A 25,206-nucleotide genomic window follows, 5' to 3' on the forward strand; every position below is an offset into this window, starting at 1 on the left:
TGTAGTTGAACTTTTGCCTGGAAAAAGATATAGATTACCACTTGCAGTTGCTTTAGCTCTGTAAGGCTACCAATGGTAGAAAGTGATAAAAGATTAATTTTACTGGGTAAAGACAATAGTATCTGGTGTATGGACAGAAGCAGGCCTTTACAACAAGGCCACACTTACAAGTTAATATTCAGCACACAGGTGCACCTTGACAATGTTGTGTTCTGCTTTTCAGAGGCCTGTAATTGTTTGCAATCAAAAAATTTGCTATTGATAAGGTGTGGTCTTATTTGTCCTTTTTGTTGGCAGCATGCAAGACGACAGTTTAGAATCCTCAACTTCAATATCTCAGCTTCTGAGAGAAAGTTATTTAGCTGAAACTAAACATCAAGGGAAGAGTGAAAGAAGCAGATCAGAACCAGCTTCTCATCATTTCCACTATGGCAACGCTTCTGGTGATTCAGATGAGGTAGCTGCCCCGGACGACCTTCCAGATCTCTCTGCCTTTTTGAGCCAAGAAGAGCTAGATGAAAGTGTAAACCTGGCAAGACAAGCTATCGATCAGAATCCTCTGGAAACTAAACAAGATGAGCTTCAGGCACATTCACAGCATCCCCCAGATCAGCTGAAAAACACAGGAAAACACAAACAAATGGCCCAGTCTACAGCTTTGAAAACATCAGACAATGGCCTGCACTCAAACTTTTGTCCGGACCATGTCAGAAATACAAAGGGCTCCAAAGGGACCTCTCAAGATCTAAAGAAACAACACCTCCCTTCTGAATCAGAATCAAAAAAGGAATTCCTAAACAAGGCAGCAGATTTTATTGAGGAACTCTCCTCACTTTTCAAAGCTCACAACTCTGAAAGAATAAGACCCCGAACATGCAAAAACTACAGGAGCAAAACTGATTCTAAGAATAAGCCTGCTCAGAAAGGTAGCTCTAGCCTATCTAGCACATCAGAAAACAGAGAAAGGCTTTCCATTCCAGTACCGCACGACTTGGAAAACAAGAAAACATTTGAACAAAGGGATGATCAACAGGCAGCAAACTTGGACTCTATCAATCAATTATCAAGTGCAGAGCTAAAATCAGAGTCAGAATCTGCATCTGTGTATTCTGATGAGCCTATTGGACAGCCACCACGCTTTACTCAAAAACTGAAGAGCAGGGAAGTTCCTGAAGGAACTAAAGTGCAATTGGACTGCATTGTGGTAGGAATCCCAGCACCTGAAGTCAGGTAAACACATTCTGCACTTGTCATTTTGTATTTCTGTAACAGCAGGTGTATGCCTAACTCTATCCAGATATTTTGATGCATATGTTTCAGTAATCTGTAGCAGAAGTCTCTTGATCTTGGTTATTAAAACCAAATAAGAAAAAAAATTGCTTTCTTTAAATCATACAGAAGGTTGCTTATATTTTAAGACAACATATTTTGGGATATGTTACTTTCCTTGAATTTTAGAGAAGTGTTTTTAAATACTGTACTTCTATAATTAAAAGAAAGTGCTAACTCCTTAGTGAGAACATTAGTTATCTTTATGGAAATCAAGATCGATTATGTAAACTGGCTAAAACCACTGATGGCTGTGATACCTCATGCTGATATCTGAAGGTATTTGAGATGAGTGAACATAGGATCCTATAAACCAAAAACATCCATACATGAACAGAGAGGAAAGGAGTTCATTTAGGTTATTATAGAAATAACCAGGAGCAGCTCAGTTCTAATTCAGATTCTGACAATGATTCTGCTGTGACCTTAGAATAAACACTTCTGTTTTACCAAGACATCCTTATTAAATGATACTTATTCATGTTGTATGACTAGCCTGCTAAGTCTAATGCTTCAGTTTTCACCTATATCTACGAGGATTTTGAAAGTTAAATAAATAACATTTGCAAAGATCACTGGAGATGAAAGGAAATGTGAAAAAGCTACACTTTATTCATCAATGACATCAGTGGAATGAGAAACAGTTTATTGTAATTTTAAATTTATCTTGAAAATTCTTAGATCTCATCAGCATTTCTGAATCTAAATTTGTTCATATAGTCAAATTTACCTCTCACTTACAGTGGCGGAAATATATTTCCTTTGCTGGGACTGTACCAATCCAAAGAAAGGAAAACTATCCATCTTTTAGAGACATACTGTATGTATTTGCATCCTAATATCTGCAGTATCATAAACAGATACCCTTAGTCTAGACAGTCGCCTATCCTTTTATAGGCATTTTAGAAATCTGTGATGCTTTTCTAAATATTTAAAAGAACTATTTGCATCTTCAGCATCTAATTAAAGGACTCCGAGCTTCACAGATGGTCCACTTTTTCCAATTGTCAGCTCATTGTCTTCCTTATCTACTTTAACAACGCTGAGTAGAGCACTACTACCATTTCTTACTGCAGTCAACACCCTTTATGATATTTCTCACTGAATTAATAGGCACAATCATCAAATGAAAACTATCTCAACATCCAAGGACGACAGCTCCAAAGATTTTTGTTGTGAAGAATCTTTGTCTTCCTCTCCCTTGGATTTCTGGTACACTAGCTGCTGATTTTTCAGAAGGAAGAAGCTTTTACAATGCGTTATTAAGTACATAGGAACAAGGATGTACAAATGAATGCTCTTGTTATGGACAGCCTTGTCATGAAAATAAGAAGTCACCCAGTTCATAAGGTCCCTGAACTGTGACTGCCAGACCATTTTGCCTCACTAGTGCCTTCAGTAGGTTCTCAGTCCCTAACAAGACCTCGACCCGTGGTGCCACGCAGGGTCTCTTGTCCATGACAGCAATGTGAGCTTCCAAAGGACTAAATGATTTGTTTATAGAAGACAAATCTGTTCTAAAGCTGTAGGAAATACCTTGTTTGGGAAGCATATGTTTTCTATTATGCTTCATGTCTAAACTCACTGCTTTAATCAACAGTTTTGAGGCATTCCCTTGATGGAGCTTATGCCATTATAAATGTTGTATTGTGTTCAGCCCCTAAATTTATAGAGGAGTCTGATTAAAAGAGAAAACAGTGCCAGAAGTTTGGGGGTTTTGTCAAAAAACAGACAGGAAATATCTTCTCCCCTAGATATTAGCAACACTTTCTGAAGACTTCTCTAGCTTATAAAGATGTTGAGACTTATTTCTCCAGGCACTTGCCTTGATAAATCTTTTTGATATTAAAAATGTCAGCAAGATCCCTGGACATGAGAAAGATTTTTAATTTTTCTCTTATCATTCCTAGTTTATAATACAAAGAAAACAACTGAAATAATCTTCTCCTATGGATATAAACCTGTATACAAACTCAGTCTGGCTTGCTTTGTATTCAGAAGGGGTCAACACTGAATTGCTTGTTTATAGACTTATACTTCAGTGCACAATGTTAATTTTATGTATTTCTCCAGAAGGCCACAACACTATCCTTCTAACAGCACATCATGCCTATGCCGTTGACACATACATAAAACTGACAAGGTGTTCATGCCATCAAAGTTTAGGCGTTTAACAACCAGCTGAATTAGAAGATGACACTATAAAGTCACTGAAGCCTCACAAGGGCAGATCAGAGAATGCAGGAACAATGACTCATCCCATGAAGTATCCAGGGATGGCCAGGATGCCTATACACCCAATTCAGGGACCACTTGATTCCACAGAATTGGATGATGGGTATCTTTGTAACTTGGGTCTATTTTTGTCCCAACAAAACTGAAGCTTTTCCACTGAAATTTCTATTTCAACATTTGATTTTCTTTATTATAAAATAATAAAATAAGCTACTAATGTGAATGACAATCAATACAGGAGCTGTTATGTTCTCACAGACTTTTCCAATGATAATATCCTGCTATCAGACACTGTAGTGCTCCAGACAGAAATGCACACTTGATTTACTGACTCATTCATGTAGCCAGATCAGGGTCTTAGAGGAGCTAACACAGAAGTCCAGAAGTCATACACTGATGCCCCAAGGGCAAGGGAAGTAGTGACAGGGAGAAAGAAGGCCCATAGAGAAAAATCAGTCCCAAGCAGTCAAGTTCAATAAGAAGATCAGGCTCAGCTTTCAGTTTCACAAATTAAACTAACAAATAAAAGATAAATCACAAGGAGTAAGTTTGAACTGTCTCTCCCCTTGTGTTTTTGTATGTGTGTATGTGTGTGCTGTATTAAGAAGAAAGCTGGGAATGTTAGCTTCTTGAACAGAGTTTCCTGATCATAATTGCTTTTTAACAAAACTTCTGTCCCCTTCATCCAAAATTCTTTCAACTCCACCAATGTGTAGGAGTAACACTAAGAAAGGGTGTAAAAAAAATTCACTTGACTGAGTGATAAATATGTGTGTGATTGTGGCCTTTTTAGTGACTGCTACAGCATGAGGAAATCAGAAAATACAATGTACTTTGGGGTACGTGTTCCATTAACCCTGGGGACCATGAGAATGCAGGTTTCTTTCACTAAAAATACGGAATCTCTTTGATCTGCTGTGCAAAGCTTCCAAAATAGTGAAGGACACATCCATAGTTACAGAACTGTGTTCAGAACTGGGCTCAGAACTGGCAACCATCTTGCTTTGAGGGTAATAGCTTTCTGAGGTTTGTGGTGAGTTAGTTCCATATCTGTGGAGCTGGGCAAGGAGAAAAGATTTGAATAGATAAGCAAGAGAGACACAAAAATCAGTAGTCCCAGGAAAGGACTAACTGGCAAGGTGACAACTGATGAAAGAAAGCTTAATGCTGACTGACTTTAAGGCATGATTTCTTCTTCCTTTCAGCTTAGCTGAATGACCAAGCTCAGTAAACAAGCATCTTTTGGACACACATGTAGTAATGCATGCTTGCCTGTGTACTTTGACTTAAAATGGACTTCCTAACCACAGAAAGGAATCCCCAAGTTTCTTATAATGCTTATAATACATACACTTACAATGTAAAAGCGGTACTGGGGGAAGCCAGAGCATTGTGAAACAAGAACAAGATTCAACAAGCTCTGTAATGTAGTTTCTCAGTCAACACTAGCAGAAATCAGACAGTTAAACTGGTGTAATGGGGATGATAAGAGAGAAACTAGAGACAGGACATTTAGAAGGAAGCTGATCACAGGAACGAAAAGGACTGGAAAATATGATGGACAGATACCACGTTTGAAAGCAAGATAGTACAAAACAAAACTGATGATGTAAAAAATTATGTAAATTACATTCATTATGGATAAGGGTCAAAATATCATTGGCAACAATAAAGCAGTATAATTTGCAGGCTTAGTAGGTAATTATCTGGTGTATATGAGGGCTCAGCGTGGGACAGAAAATTGTATGGTGGAGCAAGAAAAGAAACTGGGAACTGATTTGAAATATCAGTATCTGGAAAGCTAAATCCTGCTTGGCTGAATACAGATAGACCTGTCCAACTGCTTTTTAACATAACTCAGCCTTAATGTAACAATGCCACATGTTAGAGGAAGCTCGTTAAGTCTACCTATCTAGAAAGAAGTGTCAATGAAACATTACCCATTTTTCAGTATCATCAGCTGAATGCAGTGTCATAGAAGAGATGAACAAAGATTGACACTATAGTATATGGACCTCTAGCTAGCTCAAACACTAGCTTGCAATTAAAGAGCACTACTACAATTATTGATTAACTACTTTCCTCTGAGTATACTGCAGGTTAGAAAGAAGCATTTGAGAGAAGTGTGTAGGATATTTCCAAAGTGTTAAAGGTTTTGATGACCTCCTCCTCATGCTTCCTTCTACAGCTTTGCTTCTGTATGGGTAACGATAGGTGTGACATTCACTCCTCTCCGTGAGGAGAGCATTCCTTATTCCAAGCTCAGAGGTGCCTACATTTTTCCAAACTGTTTGGCACATCACTCCTAGGTTAATTTTACTTATGAATCACATTGCATGGTTTGGCATACACAGCTATGCTGGAAGTGTCATGAGGATTTGATGTTCTAAAAACAGGCTGTATGTCATAAGGTTTCCATGAAAACATTCTTTAACATAGGCATACAAAGCTTAGAAAGCGCATTTTAGTGCTGCTTTGTTTAAGAAGACTAGATCTGCAACTAATCACAGATTTTTAGACTCGGAAGCCACATAAAGTTGATTAAGATCTTTTCTTCCTGGCTGACAAATTAGAAAATTTATCTGTTTTAGTGCTCAAAGTCTAGGGAGCCAAACTTCTCTTACATGCAACTCCAGTCAAGTCAATGGATTAAGACCTAGGATGAATTTGGCACAGCAGATGATGGTGCTTGTGCTTAATGTGAACCTGCCTTGTATGATGAAGCTATCATTACAATTCATGGCAGGAATGAAATGTCAGTGACAGAGAGCATTGCTACTTCAGTCATGCCACGTATCTCAATGTCAGAACTCCTCTTGGAACTGACATTTCATTGCTACCATGTGCAACATTTTGATGCGAAGAGTAAAATAAAATGTTAATAATCAAGTAGTAGATATGGCCATACCAAAGATTTACATAAAGCTTAATTTTACAGGAGAGAATAGTTTTTCATTTATAAGCATTGCAAAGAGATAACATATATGTGGCATGCTCTTTTTTTCAGCTTAATCTCAAAATACTTTAGCGTTACGGTGAAAATAGTGACTAAAGAACACACTGCATAGGAGAACTAAATACAGGTTTGTAACAGAAGTTTATTCCTGAAGTTTTAAATCACTTATGTTGCAAATTTTTGACTAGTCAAAGGAAAAACTAACTGAAAGAAACTACTCAGTCCTGCTTCACTGTGTTTAAGTCTAGTAAAGGAATATATGTATACTAATCACATACTACTAAAATAACTAGGAGAAATAGCTTACATGGTGTTTTTAAATTTGCTTATAGGAAATTAGAATCGTGCCTCACAAAGGCATGCAATAGAGACTTATTTCTACACAAACACAACAGGTTAACCGGAAAAGCCAGTCAGCAATAACACAAAGAGTTCTTATATCTTACTGATGGTTATATCACAGCATTTTGTGTAATGTGTTTTGCTTTATGTGTCACTTGAGTGAGGAGCCACACTTAAGTGAATACAAAAATATACTATCACTGCACTATATAAGTTATTTTAATGTTCTGAAAAGATGCTGCTGAAAATGAGATCAAATTCTAGAACATAGGTATTGTCTTTAATAGTTTTTCCTGTCTGCTAAGGCTAACGTGCTAAAACAAGGCTACATTATAAGGAAGAGGCATGAGGTAGGTATATAAAAAGACATGAGTAAGTGCCATGACTCACCTCCCAAAGTACACAGTTGTCTGCATGAATACACACCTCAAAGGTGACTTGTACATTCATATACCTAACCAATTTCAAAGGACCTTTTCAACCAACCTGGTAATGCACGTTATCAGAGAGCTCCCTTGGGACTGCTAAACGTTTCCTCTGCTCACCCATGGTACAGTTATTCCTTTTCCCAGGCACTAGATGTTTGTGTTCTGGAGACCAAGGACCCCATTGCCAGCTGTGGTGTCTGATTCTGCATGTTTATAAGGACACCACTGAACAGAAAAGTAAATGTGATATGCACTTCTGGGGAGGCAGTCAAAAGAACCCTGTCGTAGCTAATTATTAGTGGAGAAAATACCAGCTTTGGGCAAGTCATTATGGGCAAAGTCTAAAACAGATGTAGCTGTTCCTTCTCTTTGAAGATGTTTGTATTAGAGGATTTGAAGGTTCCTGACTGGACTATGATCAAATATGAACACTATAGCTCAATCAGAAGAAGACTGAAAGTTCATTATTTTTAAAGGAAATGTATTTTGAATGGAAGGGTAAACCAATTATTTCAAAACACAGATTACACAAATAAAAAGCAGGATTTGCAAACTAAATGTTAGTGAAGAACCATAGAATCTAATCTACTAGAAAATAATGGTAATGGTACTATGATAGTGAAATCCTTTAAAAGAGAAGTAGTTTGCAAATAACCACTTTGAGACTACTGATTTTCCCTTTTAAAAATTATTTTAAGGGCTGCTTTATCTTTATGAAAGATAAAGATTAAAGATAAAAAAGATAAAGAGAATGGTTAGATACTCGGGAGAAATGTACAAATATACATACATGTACATGTATATGTTCCCTCTGTTCTTATACTCTTCCATAAGTGTCTGCTTTTGACCACTGTCAAGACAGCATGCTGGGTTAGATGGACTTGTAGTCTGAGCCAGAACACTCAGTAAGTTCTTATTTATGTTTTCACATGTGTTAGCTCACCTGGCATCCTAGGATATGTGCTGATGTTATTAATCCCTTTTGTAATGGCAGCTGTCTCTTAAATTTCCAAAGGTGCTGCACATTGTATGGGTTTGATTAATATCCAAAACACTGCTTTCAACTGTATTGTGAAGCACCATAAACAAGTTCCAATGAGGTTTGAGAAGCAGTATGAATGGCTGCTGAAAGCCATCCTGGAGTAAAGGTTTGTCATAGACAGATTGTCCACTGACAGAAAGTACCTCGGAGCATCTCATTTTGCCCACCAGAGTGGTAGAAAACCTTGCAAATTAACTATGTCAAACTTCAAAGGGACAGAGGAATACTCCCTTAAATTGTGGCTCACATTGAGTTCAAGCAAACACCCATGGCCATTTAAGATGCAGTTGTAGCCTCCTCACTGCCCAGTCCCTTCTATTATGGTTGTTAACATTTACCAAAAGTGATATATAGGAGAATTTTTATGGTTCCGTTATCCTAGACCCACATGTCTAGTGTCCTGGCGCAAACCCATTTTCATTAGACCAGAACCTGGGCAGCTGGGCCTGGGAATACATTTGAACCTGCCATCCTTACTTCAGAGCAAGAAACCTCCAGCAAAGAAGTAAGCATGAGGATTTTAACATTTTAAAGTAGTACTGCCACGTCCACAGGAGCTTGTCTATCGGAGCTCTGAGGCTCAATTGGAGAGAAATGAGTGACTTTGGCTGAAGTTCTCTGCATAAAGCACTGCCAGTTTCTCATTGGTAAAACCCTGCAAGAAGGATGTGGATGAAGTCATACTTCAGCTGTTAAACGTCAGGGAAGAGAGCTGGGACATTTTACACCCTGCTGGCATCCTTTTTTAACATGATATTTATGACATGACTGTTCATTGCAATTGGAAATGTTAAATTTGTAAAAGTCATTTTCTTAGACCCACATTCAATTCTTGTTACAATAAAGGCTTGTAGAAGAGGATAAACAAGCAGATGTAAACACGAGCCAAGACTTTTAAGTTCTAGCTCTCTCGTTACAAAGGTTTGCCTTTCTAAAAGGGGAAATTGTGTTAAGCAGTATGATTCATTCTACAGTGCAGGAGCTTCCCTCCATAACAGGCTGACCTGAACGCTTTCCAAGCTGTACATTCAAGTCAGTTAACTGTACAGCTACAGATTACACTAACGGGCAACTCGAAGTAGACTGGGGAACACCCTGTCTACTTTAAGAAAGCCATGTTGGATGTCTAGGACTGATGGAACACAAATAGTGCATGGTTTACTTCTTAGCTATGTCATCAGCATTTAAATTGCAGATCTGTACTCCTTCATACCTCATAGGCCCTCTGAGGCTTCTTTTTCAATTCTACATTATACTTCTGATTAAATTCTGTTTTTCCATTGGTATGGACTGTCTTATAGGGGTTTTTCTCCCCAAGATATTAATTCGGGGTTCTCTTCATGCTCAATTTGCAGCACAAACTGTTGTGAAAATGTGTGCTTCCAAGAGGTGAATACAATTGAATGGTTAAATAAATTTATTTATTAATGCTTTTCTAAATTATCTGAGAAGGAAATGTATCAGAGCACCTTATAGTATGAGCCAGAAAATATTAATTATTACTCAAAAACCTATCCTTACCCTTTCCACAACTAATCTTATTTGCTGTAATATATAATAGTAAATACATTTGCCATTGCTTTGATAGCATTTCTATGCACTCAAAAGCTAGCAGGTACTTCTACTAACTTACCATATAAAGATGCATTAAACAATTATTCATTTTAAAAAATCAGTTTAATAAAGAATGTTATCAGTATGTCGGCCTCCGCCCACACACACACAAGACACATTAATCAACTATACATAGTTAAGAAAGCAGAAGTAAACAGAAAACATAAATAGCTTTGTGGAGTTTCATGTCTTTCTATATTTATGAGAAAAGTTATGGTGAAGATGAATGCTCTTCAGTTTGGCTTTTCAAATTTAGCTAGTTATCTAAAAATACAGGTATTTCTGAGTATTATCCCAAACATTTAACTCTGGATCCCTATACATAGTACTACACCTGCTCTATAAAACGTAGATTGCCTTATTAAATTTGAATTTGGTTTTGCAAACCCACCTTTTTCTCTTTCTGTTGTTTTTTCCATATTAACAAGCAATAGCAATCAGGCCTGCTCTCCCCTCCTACTAGCTCTCAGGTTGAGCTGATGGTTACCATCATTAACATATACTATGGAGCTGTCTTTTCAGGTGCTGCTTTTACTTTTGCTTGGATTCCTGTATTTTCTGCTGAAACACTGAGGGACTTAGAAATGCCTTAGATGAAAGCATGAAGTCTCTAAAGGACCCAATATATTCTTGGATGTGTAGCCGGGTTTAAATGAGCAACATAGCAATACAATGCAGAAACAAATTCAAGGTCCAGCTGTCTCACTGGCCATGTCCCTGTAAGGAAGTGCCTCTATATTGTAATAGATCGCTTCTCTTCCCTTGTGATACACTTATGCCATCTTTTATAAAAAACAAGTGTCTTAAATATATGACAACATAAAGAGTAATATTATAGTAAATTTCAGTCACGTTCTGGATCAACATGAACTTTGGAATCACAAGTTTGAGGGAAATTTGTTTACCTAGGGGCAGGGTGTTTTGCTACAGTTTAAGCCACCACACAGCTCTGAATGTACCTCAAGAGAAATTCAGAGAAATTGCCAGCGTTCCAAATTCAGAGCTACTATTGAATGCTGTATATCAAGGAAAATATGTGCTAGAGTCACTTACATAAACTAGTTTGTTAGTATCTTTAAATACTGCAAAAAAGGAGCTCTATTATTTACTGTAGTTGAATACTTTGCAAATCATAAATATTTTATTCCTATGACTGTTGATTTAGCAGTTGCCCGCAGTACTCTGTCAGAATCTGCAGGCTAAACCTCACCCATTTTATCCTCAGAAAGACTTCGACCATTGTCATTCTAGTTGTCAAGTTGTTTGCATCGATAAACACTATTTTTGCCTTGCAGGTGGTACTGTGAAGGGAAGGAGCTTGAAAACTCACCAGACATTCAAATTATCCAGACAGGTGATCAACACTCATTGGTTATTGTTGAAGCTTTTGAGGAGGATACAGGACGTTACTCGTGCTTTGCTTCAAACATCTATGGGACAGACTCCACTTCTGCAGAGATTTACATAGAAGGTAATGTCAGAATTGTTCCAGAAACTGGTTGTTGAAATTGGTCATACAGGATTAAGATACAATTATGTATTTTGTATGTTAACTGTGAAATAGATTCAGCACCAAAAATACATAGCAGGGAGTCAACACTTTTCGTCATTATTAATGTATTTATTATTTCTCTGTAAAACACCCTTCAGACAAGTGACCGCCCTTTATATATAACTTTATTGTGTTCCTTCCCAGAGATTTTACATGTCTCACTGCAAGATCAAAATCTAGAACTATTCAGATTCTGATGCCACCTTAAATTTTTTGTCTATGGTACTCTACAGAAATATAAGAACCTAAACTTTGTTTCTAATTCTTATTAATCCCTTTTCCCTACAGTCATTATTACAAATTCAATACAGCATAGCTTCATCCTAACCCATTATTGGGAGATAGTTATCAAAACACATATGCCAGCAATTGATATTTTACTTGCAGAATAGATGCTGTAAATAAAACAGAATATATAACTGCAGACTTAGGTCTCTTCTTTCTCCTTATGCTTTTTAATATATCCTACTTGGCTTAAGAGAGGTCTATTTATTATATTTCTTTTTAACACTTCTTTTGGGTAAGGTTTTAGATTGCATCCATCATTGTGCTAGCTGGATTAAAAATTTAAAATAAACGCATAGAATTTTTTTTCCTTTTGTGTTTTTTCCATTTCCCAGGCAGAGAAATACACTATGAGTACTATCACTGACAACCATTCATAAATTAAAGGACCTACCCTACTTAATAAAAGGTTAACTTTGCTCTACTGTTATTCTTCTTTCACGTCTCTAATCAGACAGTGAAAGGACAAATCCTTTTTTTAGTATCTGCGCTGCCCCCGGCATTAATGGGAGATGTCTGCGCTTGGCAGGGGCTTACTAGTTCTCGAGACTGAGGCCAAGGCCTGCTTTTACCTAACTCAGTGGATGCTGGATGGAAGCCATGGCTGATGGAGATGCTCACTGGCAGGAACTGCAGGTCTCTCTTTTTTTTTAGAAAAAAACCTGTTAGTATCAGGTATATGAGGAAAAAAAGCTCTCAGTATATGAGGAAAAAAAGCTCTCACTTGATTCACAACAGCAATTACAGACTAAATCATACTAGAGGCATTTTAAAAGTAATCTGAGGAAGGGCCAAGTATACATTCACTCCTGGATGTTGTTTTCCTCATTTCAGTTGCACCTCATCCCAAATCTGCCTTATGTCAATAGCAGTTCTGCATCTTACACAGTAAGCAACATTGGTTCATTTCCATTGCAATGTGATAATTTCTTTTGGCATAGCTTTATAATATATATCTTTAGAATGCTCTAGAGGAAGTTTGAATAAACGGTTGATCATTCATAGATGAACTTCTCCAAAAACACCTCTGCTAAGTGATTTTTTTTCCTTTTTCATAGGAGTCTCTTCTTCTGACTCTGAAGGTGAAATCATCAAAGACGAAATGGATCAGTAAGTTTAAAATCAATTACATCTTCCATACTTCTTACAGTATAAAAACTCACAAGTGTAGACATTTCAGTTTCCATTAATATTTTACAACTTCCAACACATCAGGCTTTTGTTTGGGATTTGTTTGGATCATTTAGATTGGGTTTTGTTTATGTGTTTGTTTGCTTTACAAATAGTATGGAACAAACACACATTCGCTTGTGCATCCTCAACTTTAGCTTAAGAATTGAAACTTTAATATTAAATATTAACATAAGAATAAATACATTACCTTAAAGATTAAACTACTAAATTTAATTGACTAAAACAGATGCCATTTGACTAGACCCAACTTAAATGCTGACTTCAGTGTCTGACTTGGAAAAACAGTGTAGTAAAATTTCTCACACAAAAATACATTATGTCATGAAGTTTTTGGCAGCAGATGGTTTTACATGGATTTTTTAGATTTAAGAGAATGAAATTAATAGATATGAACTAGAGTAAACTGAAATGATGGGTATAAAAGACTATTTAATAATAAAAAGAAAGAAAAGGTGTCAGATGTAACCTAAAACCTGGGAAGTAATTTTATTTTTCCTAAATGAAATCCATTCCCTGTGCATTCAGAACCTGATCCAATGCTTTTAAAATCCACAGTCTTTCAGAATCAAAGTCTTTTTATTAACTGGAAAGACAGTCAGACTGATTAAAAGTAAAATAATCAGTCTTTTATTTTGAACACCTTTGTATGGATTAATTCAACCCCAAAAGCAACAAGTGCTTTATAAAGAGGAAATTTTATTCAGATAGACTTATGCACACTGGGTTTTTTCCATTATTTACTAAGGAGGCTTATACTCATTAAAAATGTCATTTTGTTTTACAATGCAAATACAAAACACTGCAGTGTGTTTGACTGAAGATCTCAGGCTGACAGCAAATCCTGAGGTGATTTTTACTTCAAAGTCATAAAATACCTCAGATTGGATTGGTTTATAGACTTTGACAAATACAAGCATTCAATATAAAACTTAAGATCAAGAAAACCTCAAAAGTTTTGGGACAAATTGCTACATTTTTCATAGTTCTAGCTCAAACTTTTCCAAATGTCTTAGGCATAATGCTTTTTCTTATTAATCTCATTAGGTGTTACTGTAGTGTTGACCATGATCCTGATCACGTGATGGCATCTCTAAATTGCTTACCTCATTAAATTGTGAAGTAATGTATTGCATTCTGTATTTCTTAGAAAAAAAGAGAATGCTGCTCTGACATTGTAGCGGGATATCCTCAAATGATAGAATTATGAAAGATCAAGTTTGGATATAATCAGTGTCTTTATTTTTGCTTAGCTTCCAGCTGTCATCACATGAATCTGAACACCTGTAATGAAAGTGAATTAATATGAGAACAGGTGCAAAAGAAAAGGTCACAATTTCAAAAGAGAAATCAATGATCACAACAACTGTATGTTCATTCTTAGCAAGGCTCCCCCTGGTTTGAAGCCTGGCTTTCCTGGGGGGACCTGTGGTACATTCCAGAGCAGCCAGTGCAAACCTCAAATGGAATAAAAAGACCATCTCTTCATTGTCTGTATTATTTTACTTAGCAATAAAAATAAATAGTGTCAGCTCTTTTACTTCCATCCAGAAAAACCTAGAAGTGAAGAGTGACAACCTGTACACTATCAAAATTGCGTGATATGTTGGTCAGAAAGCATATCTTTCTTTTTATTTTTCAGCAGTAAATTACTGAATCTATATCCAAGCAGACCATGGCATTTTCATTACCTTATAGGTCCAAATCTTCATACAAGCTTAGGTAGTTGCAAGAGAAACTAGCACTGCCCTCTGAGAAACTAGCATTCCTCTCTCATGCTGCTCAGAGTTGGTAATAGCAGCTTTCAAGCCACAATTGGGTTAATCGAGGCCATTTATTACATTTGGTGTAACTGAACAAAGTACGAGAGATTAGAGTGGCAAGACATGCAGCCTTATTCTTATAAAACACAGTTTACCTAAGAGTATGTATCAGTTTAGATCAATTGGAATTCGATCCCAGAAATGAGGCTGGGGTTGACATGTAACCAGGACAGACATAACTAAGGGATACACACATAGCTTCCAATTAGAAACTTGTTTTTGGTAAATACTTCACAGCAAACCAAAGCCAGCTGACACCTCCTTGAATGCAGCATCTTCTGCTGTTAGAACTGCAACCAAGCATCAAGAAACCTTGAAGACACCATCTGCCGTGGTTCAGCCTGTATCTGTACCTGTCCAGCCTGTGTCAACACTGATTAATCAGGTAGGGGAGGCAACATGGTGAATTTCAAGGACCAAAAGCAAGCTCTTAAAAATGTGTTTCTTCGACAGTTTGTGACTCAGAACCCCCAATTTTTCTAGTTTTTGCTTTGCTGTTGAACCTCAGCTTTGAACCTTACAGCCATACAGTAGCTGCACACACAGAAGAGATGTCCTGCCTACTACCTAACCTTTAGCACCTGGCAAAGGGAAGGGAACCTTTCATCCCCAGGTTACAGGCATCTCTTGCTGCAGTGAGCAGAAGGAGCAGCTGCTACTAGCTCAGCCATTGGCGGGAATCTGTGTGCGCTCCAGCAGGTCAGAGACTGCATGCCATGAAGGGCACTGGATGTGTAAGTCAGCTCACTGCCCTCTTCACATTGCAGACTGACTCATTCACTTTCAATAGCAGCAGCCTAGGACTTTTTCCTCTCCCTCTCTGCAGAACTCACTCAAAATTATTTTCTTTCAATGAAACTTATTTTAAGCTAAATCATTTCACTACTATGTTTACTTTCTATGTAGATAAGCTTATTTACTAAATAACATTCTAATATCCATATCAAAGAGTTTCTGATTAATGTTAGCATGCATTTTGAGTCCTTTTTGTTGCAAACTATCCGAATATTTTCTTTCCTAATAGGAAAGAAGAGCCATATTTACTTAAAAATAAAACTGAAAAGTTAATGAGAAACATGCTTTACGCTGCCTTTTCAAGGTTTACACCTAGGATTAGGTGGTAACCAATAAACAGATACTGAATAGGTGAATTAATGCACCTTTACTTTTGACTACAAAGTGGCTGTTTCCTGAGATACTGAATCACCAGTTTTGCTCTTCTGGGGAAAGCTTCTATTTCACTAAAACAAAAACTCTATTAATCAAGTTATATAAGGAAGTTTTCCAGGAGTGGAATAATTTCATTCTGATTTCACTAAGTAGGATCATCAGGGTGGCATTCCACCTTTGAAATTGTATGGTTTTGGCAAAGGAGAAGAATTACAGTAGCAGTCACTCACATGACTGACTTAATTTTTCCTTATTAACATCCATAAATATTTTAAAAATAAGAATTTTCAAAAGGACACTACCACCAAGCAACCTATATAGATTCGCCTTAGTGAAGTATTAATGAAAGATATTATAATACACTGCAGTAAAGCCTTCCTTGCCATGATTAACTCAACGCAGTAAGGCAGCTTTTTTGTTACTCAGGCATTAACCCATCCAGGAAGATCACTAGCAGTTGTCTGCAATAGAGCAACTTTTACTCATGGCATTAGATACCTTGCTTTGAACTTCACCCACTGAAATCTCTTTTGTGTCATACCAAAAGCATGTTTGTCCTGCATATGGAAAAACAGCCTCTGTCCACTGAAACTTTATCACGTGATGTTTTGCAACCCATAGGCTCAAAGCCCCACTAACTATTTGCAAGGACTGGATGGAAGACCTATAATTGCAGCTCCTGTATTTACAAAGGTAATTTGTTCTACAACATATTTGAAAACTAAAGAGGTCAATGAATTGTATGAAGAGATCATTACAATTTTATATCTATCAAAGATTAAAAAAGGAATTATGCATTTTTTAAGACATTCAAGGATTTAAGTGGCTTTATGAAATCTTACTGAAATCAGTATGACTTCCAGACCAATAACATATTTACTGACTGTCTATTCATTTTCTCTATTAGATGTTACAGGATATTTCAGCTTCTGAGGGGCAGCTTGTTGTCTTTGAATGTCGGGTGAAAGGAGCTCCTTCCCCAAAGGTTGAATGGTATAGAGAAGGAACACTGATAGAAGATTCTCCAGATTTTAGGATATTACAGAAAAGTATGTTTCTTGTGCAGAAATATTGTGTCTAATAAAATATAGGCAACAAACAAAACTGATAACATAGCAACACTTTGAATTTCTTATTACAATAGTAAGAACTATATAAACCGTATTTATGTCAATAAATCTGGGTTCCAGAAGCCAAAACTGGGGATGAATTGAACAGCATACTCACAAGTAGTATTGGTCTGAGATTCCCCAAGATATTGAATTGTTTTGTCTTCTGCTTCTATCCCTTTTGCCACTTCAATGCCCTTTTCTAATTCAGCCTTATTTCTGCTGTTTGGTTTTGAGCTTGCACCATTTATGTAGAGTTCCATTGCCCGCAAATCCTTCTTCTTTTAGTTAAGTGCTATTATAATAGCGCTTATGGGCAGTGGATTGCTTATTTATCCACAAAAGTAACCTGATGTCTACATTAGCACGCTTACACATACATATGTTTGCACATGATACATGATAGGTTGTAAACATATACTTTAATTTTCAAATGCAGTCAATCTACTAATTCTGCTCTTTTTCCTTTTAGAACCACGATCTATGGCTGAACCAGGTAAGGATCACCGAAAGGCTCACACTTTCTGATTATACAAATGTGGTGATTTAACCTCACAAAATATTAATTATTTAAACTCCATCATTTAATTAACATAATTTCTTCTTTTCCCCATGTTCTATAGCTACTAGTGAGATGCGTTTCGATGTAGACTGTTCTATATATATATAATCTGAATTAATTCTATTACTTTTGAAGAAAATAATGTTTCCGTTCTGCTTTGACCCAGTTCTAACTTAGGACCTAAATGTTACCACCTTATGAGCTAAAGATTAATAAAATTAATGTATGAGGGACCCCTGTATATCTTAGATTCAGAAGTACACCAGATGATGCAGGACTGAGTTATTTTTATCTAGTTTACCAGTTAGGGAAAATTGCATCAGATGTTTAGCCATGTCAGCCATTCCCTTTGCTCCCTACCAGCGTAATATGAGAGTATCACATCAGGTGTTCCACCCCTGATATCAGCAAGTCCTATAAAAGTGGCTGGATTTGCCAATTTCAAGGGTCAGAGCAGAATGTAGGCTACTTTGCCTGATTTGAGCAAAGGAGCCTTACAGATTTTGATTACTTCTCCATGAGACAATCACTCCCCCTGTTAGGCTTTTCACTATTAAAAATATAAAGCTGTCCCTCTTAGGACAGAAAATTACCAAAAGAGCATTAATTCTTATGGAATATAAACTTCTGTAACTCTTCTTCTTGCCCTATTAAAAGTTTTTTACCCCAAGAAGTGTCTTGAAAGAGACTCCCTCTCTCTGCAATGTCTCTTGGTGAGACTTAGGAATGAATAAATGGAGCTTCTATCAGAACCCACCAATGTTGTTCCTTTACTGTCCAGTGGCATCACTGCTGAGTAATGTGAAGCAGTTTCTAGAGGGTAATCAGTTCGGTGCAGTTGTCACTGCCTCATCATCTGCTGCTCATTCAGAAGGAATCTGGACTTCCATGCATGCAGTGGTTGGCAAATCCAAGTACTATAAACTAGATACTGTAATGCCTTAAACTAGTTCTATATTCCTAGTACTATAATAAACTGTTATTCTCCTATAGTTGTTAGCAAATAATCTCTTTGTTGCTATTAGATTTTCCTCAGTGATGACATAAAACAATCAAGTTTAAGTATGGTACGGTCTTCTACAGAAGTACTCCTAAAATACTAATCCGGTAGGGTTTAGAAAGTTTCCTGCAAAATGGTAGCAAAACAGTTACAGATTAGTTGAAAAAGTGGCTACCCAGCCAAAGAAAAGATTTAAAATCCCCTCATCATAGGTATTTATTAGCTGGTACTGCTGCCCGGACATCAGACACTGGTCAGACAGGAACGTCATAACCCCAGATTGACTTTTCAGAATGGAATTTAATTTTTGCTAGCACAATTTTGCTAGCACAGTTTTGGTGCCCATTAGGCTTCTTCACAAAGAAGTGAAAAGGCAACTTTCTATAAGCACAATTAGCACAATCCCCTCTATTTGCAAACCTACACTGGTACTTTTGGAAAATGCCACTAGTCCTATGTGTTTTGTATTTCTTCACCTCACAGAGTGACTCCACTCGAATTGTTCCCAGTTAATTATAACTAATCTTTCAATCTGCAAAGAGATAAGAATACATATATTTTAGTGAGTTGTGAGTATAGAGCACTATATTTCTCCAAAATTAAATTTTAAGTTCTCCAGAGAGAAAGTCTGTACTTCATGTGATTAGGAAAACATTTTCTAATGTTTTCCAAACACTGCTGACACCTGTTCTTCAGTTTCATCGGGCATGCTGGAGCACAGCGGGTACCAGTTGCTGCAGACAATGCTGATAACAGCTGCTGCACACAAAGGCTGCCAAAATTGATAAGACTGATGAAACTAAAACCAAACTGAGCAAGGTGTAAAACCTTAAGGAAATGTCCCTGAGGGTAGTCAAGGCTTTGTGTGTTTGTTCAACACATGTTCATTTCAAGTAATAATACTGCTCTGATGCTTTGCAGAGGAAATTTGTACTCTCGTTATCGCTGAGGTATTTTCAGAAGATTCTGGCAGTTTCACCTGTACTGCAAGCAATAAATACGGCACAGTATCTAGTATAGCTCATCTAACTGTCAAAGGTAAGAGTTTGTTTTAGTCCTTTGCTTGCTAGCAAACACAAGCAGAGCAGGCTGCTTATCGAACATACAGATTGCTATGTCTTTTCAAAATGTCCTTCCCCAGCTAGAAATGTGAATGAACAAGGAACATTAGGGAATGAATCCCACACTGCCCTTCCAAAAACACAACTCTTGCTGACCTCAAGATTTGGGCAATAGCCACTTTTGGAATCTCTACGCACTGTCTAGTTTGCTGTTTCAATAACCCTTTGGTGCAGAGCCTAAAGGAGGAAACCTCAAAACAGATTATTTCATACTGTCTATATGATTTATGCTGCCAAGGTTCTAAGCCGTTAAGTGAGCAAAGCAGAGTGCACTGTTGACTCCAATTCAGCTCAAGTTCTGGCAATATTCTTCATAACTAAAAAGTTAGAGAATTCTCTGAAAAGTAAGTTTGTATTTCAAAGATGCTAGAGGAATTCATGGGGGACACGCTGGATCTTCCAAACTAGAATTGTGTCTCTCTTCCCTCTGCCTTTACAATATACCTTTGTTAAGGGAATTTGTTGTTAAACAATGAGGTCAAACAACTCAGTCCAACAGCTGGAAGGACTTAAGAGTGAGTTTTTCCAACTGTAACTTTTGTGATTTCATTTCATTATAATTTATACTATTTACCTGTCAACAAAAGTTTTATATTTGCTATTTCAGCATCTGAAGAAAGTAATAATGCTGCTACCCTTCACACAACGAGCTCAATCAACTTAATTACTGACCATCAACTTCCCCCACATACTCCTTCCCATCATGTAGGAAATCAAACCCCCAAACCTAAACTTGAAGGTGTTCTTGTGAACCACAATGAACCCAGATCAAGTTCCAAGATAGGGCTCCGTGTGCACTTCAAGCTGCCTGAAGATGATAAAGGAAGTGAATCATCACCAGAGGATGGACCCAGCGCCAGAAACCAAATCAGACCCAACTATTTCCAAGAGAGGATAAATGGACAGCCAATGAAAATACCAGAGCCAACATCACCATCCAAGGAACCCCCCCCAGTACTGGCTAAACCAAAGCTGTAAGTAAAAGGAATTCTAAGTCTCAGGAGCATCACTGATATTATTTAGTATTCATAGATCAGGAAACTATTGCACTAGAGCAGAAAACTCCAAACATAGAACAAAAAGACAGTATCACATGGTGCTGGCCTAATAAACCATACTGTTAGAAAACATATCCTACAGAGCTAGGTATTTTTTTTCTGTATATCCCTCTTGGGAAAAGTGTTCTCCAGTTTTAAAAGGAAAATGTTTTCCCCTTGAAATTCTATTTAATTACACTATGTTTTCTGCTGCAAACAAAATGTGAACATTGCTTTTATGCAGGCAAAATAAAAGCAGGTTCTTCAAATACATCTCACTCAATTCTGAGTATGCAATTTTGCCAAAACCAGACTTATTCAGTCTTATACATAGTGTGGGCTAGCAACTAGCTAGCAACTGTAGTCCCAAAGGCCATGCCTCATGACTTTTATGTCTCACAAACGTAATCTCCTCCTAAAACAGATAAAATACTTGGAAATGTTCGATAATGTGAAACCACTTGAACTAAAAAGCACCTGCACAATTAGTGCACTGCAAGCTCAAGGGAGTATTTTAAGAAGTAGTGTAGTTTTCTTAGAGGACAATTTATGGAATTTATTAAGAAACTTCTTTCCAGTATTTTTGAAATCTTCTAAGTCTCGTTTAACAAAAACCATGCAGAGTCCTTCATTTCACATCTCAAACAGGCAGAAGCTTTAACTAAGGCTCAGGAAAGAATTTATAAAGTAATTCATTAATACTCTTAAGCAGGGATGTAATTTCATAGCATAAATATTACAAGCAGAAGACAGAACTTACATACCATGTAGCAGAGAAAGAACTTGGAGCAGTGTTTTTTTAATTTGTTAATATATTCACAGCCCTATTGACTTTCAGAGCTATAGTGTGTTTAAGGGGGGAGCAGAAGCAGTATTTAAGTCGCCCAATGCTTGCATAAAGCAGAATTTCTCTCAACAGCCCCCCCAAAAAAACCTGTAACAAAGGAGAGCATTATTATGCAGATGTGTATATGAAGGACACAAAATCAGGATTGCACAACTTCTAACTCTCTAACATTCTACTTTTTGAAAGCTTGAAATTGCTATCTTTATCTACCTTTAATGTGATTTTTGTTTAGTAAATTAGAGAAACAATAATTCTTTTAAATAAAAAGAAGCTCTATTGACTTCATGTATGTGGTCTGAGAGTACCAGCTGTAGTTGGTCTCTACGTCTACATTTTTCACTTTTTAACAATAGTTGTTTAATACTCAATCGTTTATTACTGATCACTTTCCATATCCTCTATGTCTTTTTTGGTTTTGCAAGGGGAAAAGTCAGCCTGTTTTCTATATGCTGTATTTCCAGATACCTAATAACTAAAAAAAACACTTGACAAAGCAAAATAATTTTCCTTAATTGTGAAGTAAAAAAGCCTTGAAGACATATACAGTAGATAGCATCTAGGAAACAACAACTGCATGAAATGCAAGTCCTCTCTAAATTACGCACTCCTGCCTGTCACCGAATGTCATCACCACCTAAACTACGTTGGTAGTATCTCTTTTGGGGGATTACTACAAAGCTTTATTAGCCAAAATGCTGTTTCCAGAACCCACTTTAATAGGAGCTAAAAAATTGCAATCTGGCTTACAAATGCTCATTTAAAATCTGATAACCCAAAACCTACTCTTAGTGACACGAGCAGACAAGTGCTAAGGTGACATAGAGCAGAAGTTGACAATGCTATCCTTTAAATATCTTTAAGTAAGATTTATATCTGTATTTCATGTGTTAAAATGTAAGAATCATCTTCAGTCAAATAATTTTCAGACAAAAAGCTTTTGTGCCTCTGGCAAAGAAGGGGATAGGAAGGAAAAGTTAATCTCAGTAGCAAACTAATGTTATGCTGTCCTCATACTCTTAGAGAGTATGTCATGTAGCAGTTCTCCCTACCTCTTACTGTATCACAGGGCATAGAAGTTTTCTCTCACAATACACATGTGGAAATGTAGTCATCCAGCACATTCAGGGCTCATGACCGATTTTGCTCGTCTTTGTTTTATATGCAGTGATCAGACCCAGTTAAAACAGCTCCACAACCAGGTCTTGCTTGAACAACAGCAGGTGCATCAGACATCTACAAGAGAGTTGTCATTCAACACAGCTTTATTGAATTCTGCTACTTCACTCCATCAACAGTCCACCTCAACTATTTACAAACAAAGCAAAGCCTCTGCTTCACAAGCATTCAGCTATACCCGACCTAAGCAGTTCCTACCATCACAAACCACAGCGCCTACCAGCTCCTCTCCTAGCTCCTCAGTTACAACATTCAGCAACATCCCTCAAGGAACTCAAAGAACAAATAACAAGGAAAATTTCACAGTAAATCCTCCACCTGCCCAATCAAGGTCTTCAGGAGGGTTTACAAGCAAAAGTGAACAGTCTCTACCAAGCCCTAAAGAATCCATGTTGCCTCCATTAACACTTTCCACATTCAGTGCAAAACAGTTTCAGCCGCAGAGTGTGACTCCTGCTCCTATCTCCCCAACTGGACGGATTCAGAATCCCGTAGCTTTCCTTAGTGCTGTTCTTCCTTCACTTCCTACTGTGCCATCAACCAACGCTATGGGACTGCCCAGAAGTACACCAGCCACGTAAGTAGCACAAACCATAAGTGCAGAAGCAGGGATGAGAAATACGCATAAAGGAAACTAAGATGTATTTCTGTTCAAGGGCTCAGTGGGGAGTTTACTGAAATGCAAGTCAGTCATAAAATAGAAAAGCAAGTTATTCGTATATTCTGGTCATTTCATCTAACCTTTACATTCAGTTAAGAAAGGAAGAGATAGTAGCTTCTATAATAAGATACATCAAGAGTAAGATAAATTCAAGAAAGAGAAATGTGAGTATATAAACAGGTATATGCAAGAAATTGGTGGCTCGGAGATTCATAAGACTGTACTAGTGGGAGTAAAGAGATTTCATGAGCTTGCAGAATAAGTCACTCTAAGACTATCTGCCTATATGAGCTATAAAAACCTTCCTACCTATTGTAAGCAACAAGTAAAATTTTGAAAAGCTACCTCATAATGTAAGAAATAACTTACGTAAAGATATTTTTCTGGTTGCAATACTTTCTATATTTAAAGGCCACCAGAAAATCTCAGGAGAGATAATGGTTTAATGGTTTGCACATAAATACTGTAACTGACTGCCAGCATGCTTTCTGTGACAAAATGGCTACCACCATACAAGCAAATAACAATGATGATGTACTGGAAAGTTTGTGGCCTTAAGAGTTCCTTCTGTGCTAGTAAAAATTAATATCCCTCTTGTGGACTTGGTGAACCCTGTGTTAGCACAGCTAACACCAGTACACTGATATAACTTTTTATATGTAGAACTCCAAATCCTGCACAAAGTAAGGAATATTTTCCCCTTTTACCAATGGCAAACTTCAAGGTAGTTATAGCCATCAGTAAGTCACAATCTCCTAACTATCTTGCTGATACCACATCAACCAATCTGTAATTATAACAGGAAAAAGTCCCTCTGTATACATAATATTCACCACCGTGTGCCAAGAAATCATAGAATCACAGAATGGTTTGGGTCGGAAGGGACCTCAAAGATCATCCAGTTCCAACTCCCCTGCCATGGCAGGGACACCTGCCACTAGACCAGGTTGCTCAAGGCTCCATCCAACCTGGTCTTGAACACTTCCAGGGATGGAGCATCCACAGCTTCTCTGGGCAACCTGCTCCAGTGTCTCACCACTGTCAGAGACAAGACAACTTCTTCCTTGTATCTAGTCTAAACCTGCCCTCTCCCAGCTTCCAACCATTATCCCCTGTCCTGTCACTGTTCAGCCCTTGTAAAAAGTCCCTCCCCAGCCTTCTTGTAGGCCCCCTTCAGGTACTGGAAGGCCGCTATAAGGTCTCCCAGGAGCCTTCTCTTTTCCAGGCTGAACAAGCCCAACTCTCTCAGCCTGTCCTCGTAGAAGAGGTGTTCCAACCCTCTGACCATCTTGGTAGCCCTCCTCTGGACTCGCTCCAACAGCTCCATGTCTGTCTTGTGCTGGGGGCCCCAGAGCTGGACACAGCACTGCAGGTGGGGCCTCACAAGAGCAGAGCAAGGGGGGAGAATCCCCTCCCTTGACCTGCTGGGCACGCTGCTCTTGATGCAGCCCAGGATGCGATTGGCTTTCTGGGCTGCAAGCGCACATTGCTGGGTCATGTCCAACTTTTCATCCACCAGCACCCCCAAGTCCTTCTCCCCAGGGCTGCTGTCAATCCTGCCTTCAAACCACACTTGAACTCCTATTCACAGACTTCCTAGTTGCCCACACAGGCACATAATCACCATCACCCTGTTGCACAAGCTGGAGGCCTTCACGGCCTTGGTATCATGGGCAGGCATACATAATAAAGTTATAAGGTTCACAGTGAAGGCTTTAACTATACC

General features: G+C 37.7%; 1 protein-coding gene across 1 annotated transcript in view; it reads left to right on the forward strand.

The window, feature by feature from the left end:
- Nucleotides 1-298: 298 nt before the first annotated feature.
- Nucleotides 299-25,206, forward strand: part of MYPN (myopalladin) — a 47,932-nt gene continuing 23,024 nt past the window's right edge. The window contains exons 1-10 of the mRNA XM_086466567.1: nucleotides 299-1,230; nucleotides 11,242-11,417; nucleotides 12,842-12,893; nucleotides 15,035-15,182; nucleotides 16,589-16,660; nucleotides 16,875-17,016; nucleotides 17,549-17,572; nucleotides 19,560-19,676; nucleotides 20,367-20,733; nucleotides 22,809-23,396. Of these exons, the coding sequence (XP_086322693.1) occupies nucleotides 299-1,230; nucleotides 11,242-11,417; nucleotides 12,842-12,893; nucleotides 15,035-15,182; nucleotides 16,589-16,660; nucleotides 16,875-17,016; nucleotides 17,549-17,572; nucleotides 19,560-19,676; nucleotides 20,367-20,733; nucleotides 22,809-23,396 (2,618 nt within the window). The remainder of the gene's footprint in view (nucleotides 1,231-11,241; nucleotides 11,418-12,841; nucleotides 12,894-15,034; nucleotides 15,183-16,588; nucleotides 16,661-16,874; nucleotides 17,017-17,548; nucleotides 17,573-19,559; nucleotides 19,677-20,366; nucleotides 20,734-22,808; nucleotides 23,397-25,206) is intronic.

The sequence above is a fragment of the Leptosomus discolor genome, chromosome 6 (assembly GCF_034619465.1).
Source record: "Leptosomus discolor isolate bLepDis1 chromosome 6, bLepDis1.hap2, whole genome shotgun sequence".
Taxonomy (NCBI): domain Eukaryota; kingdom Metazoa; phylum Chordata; class Aves; order Leptosomiformes; family Leptosomidae; genus Leptosomus; species Leptosomus discolor.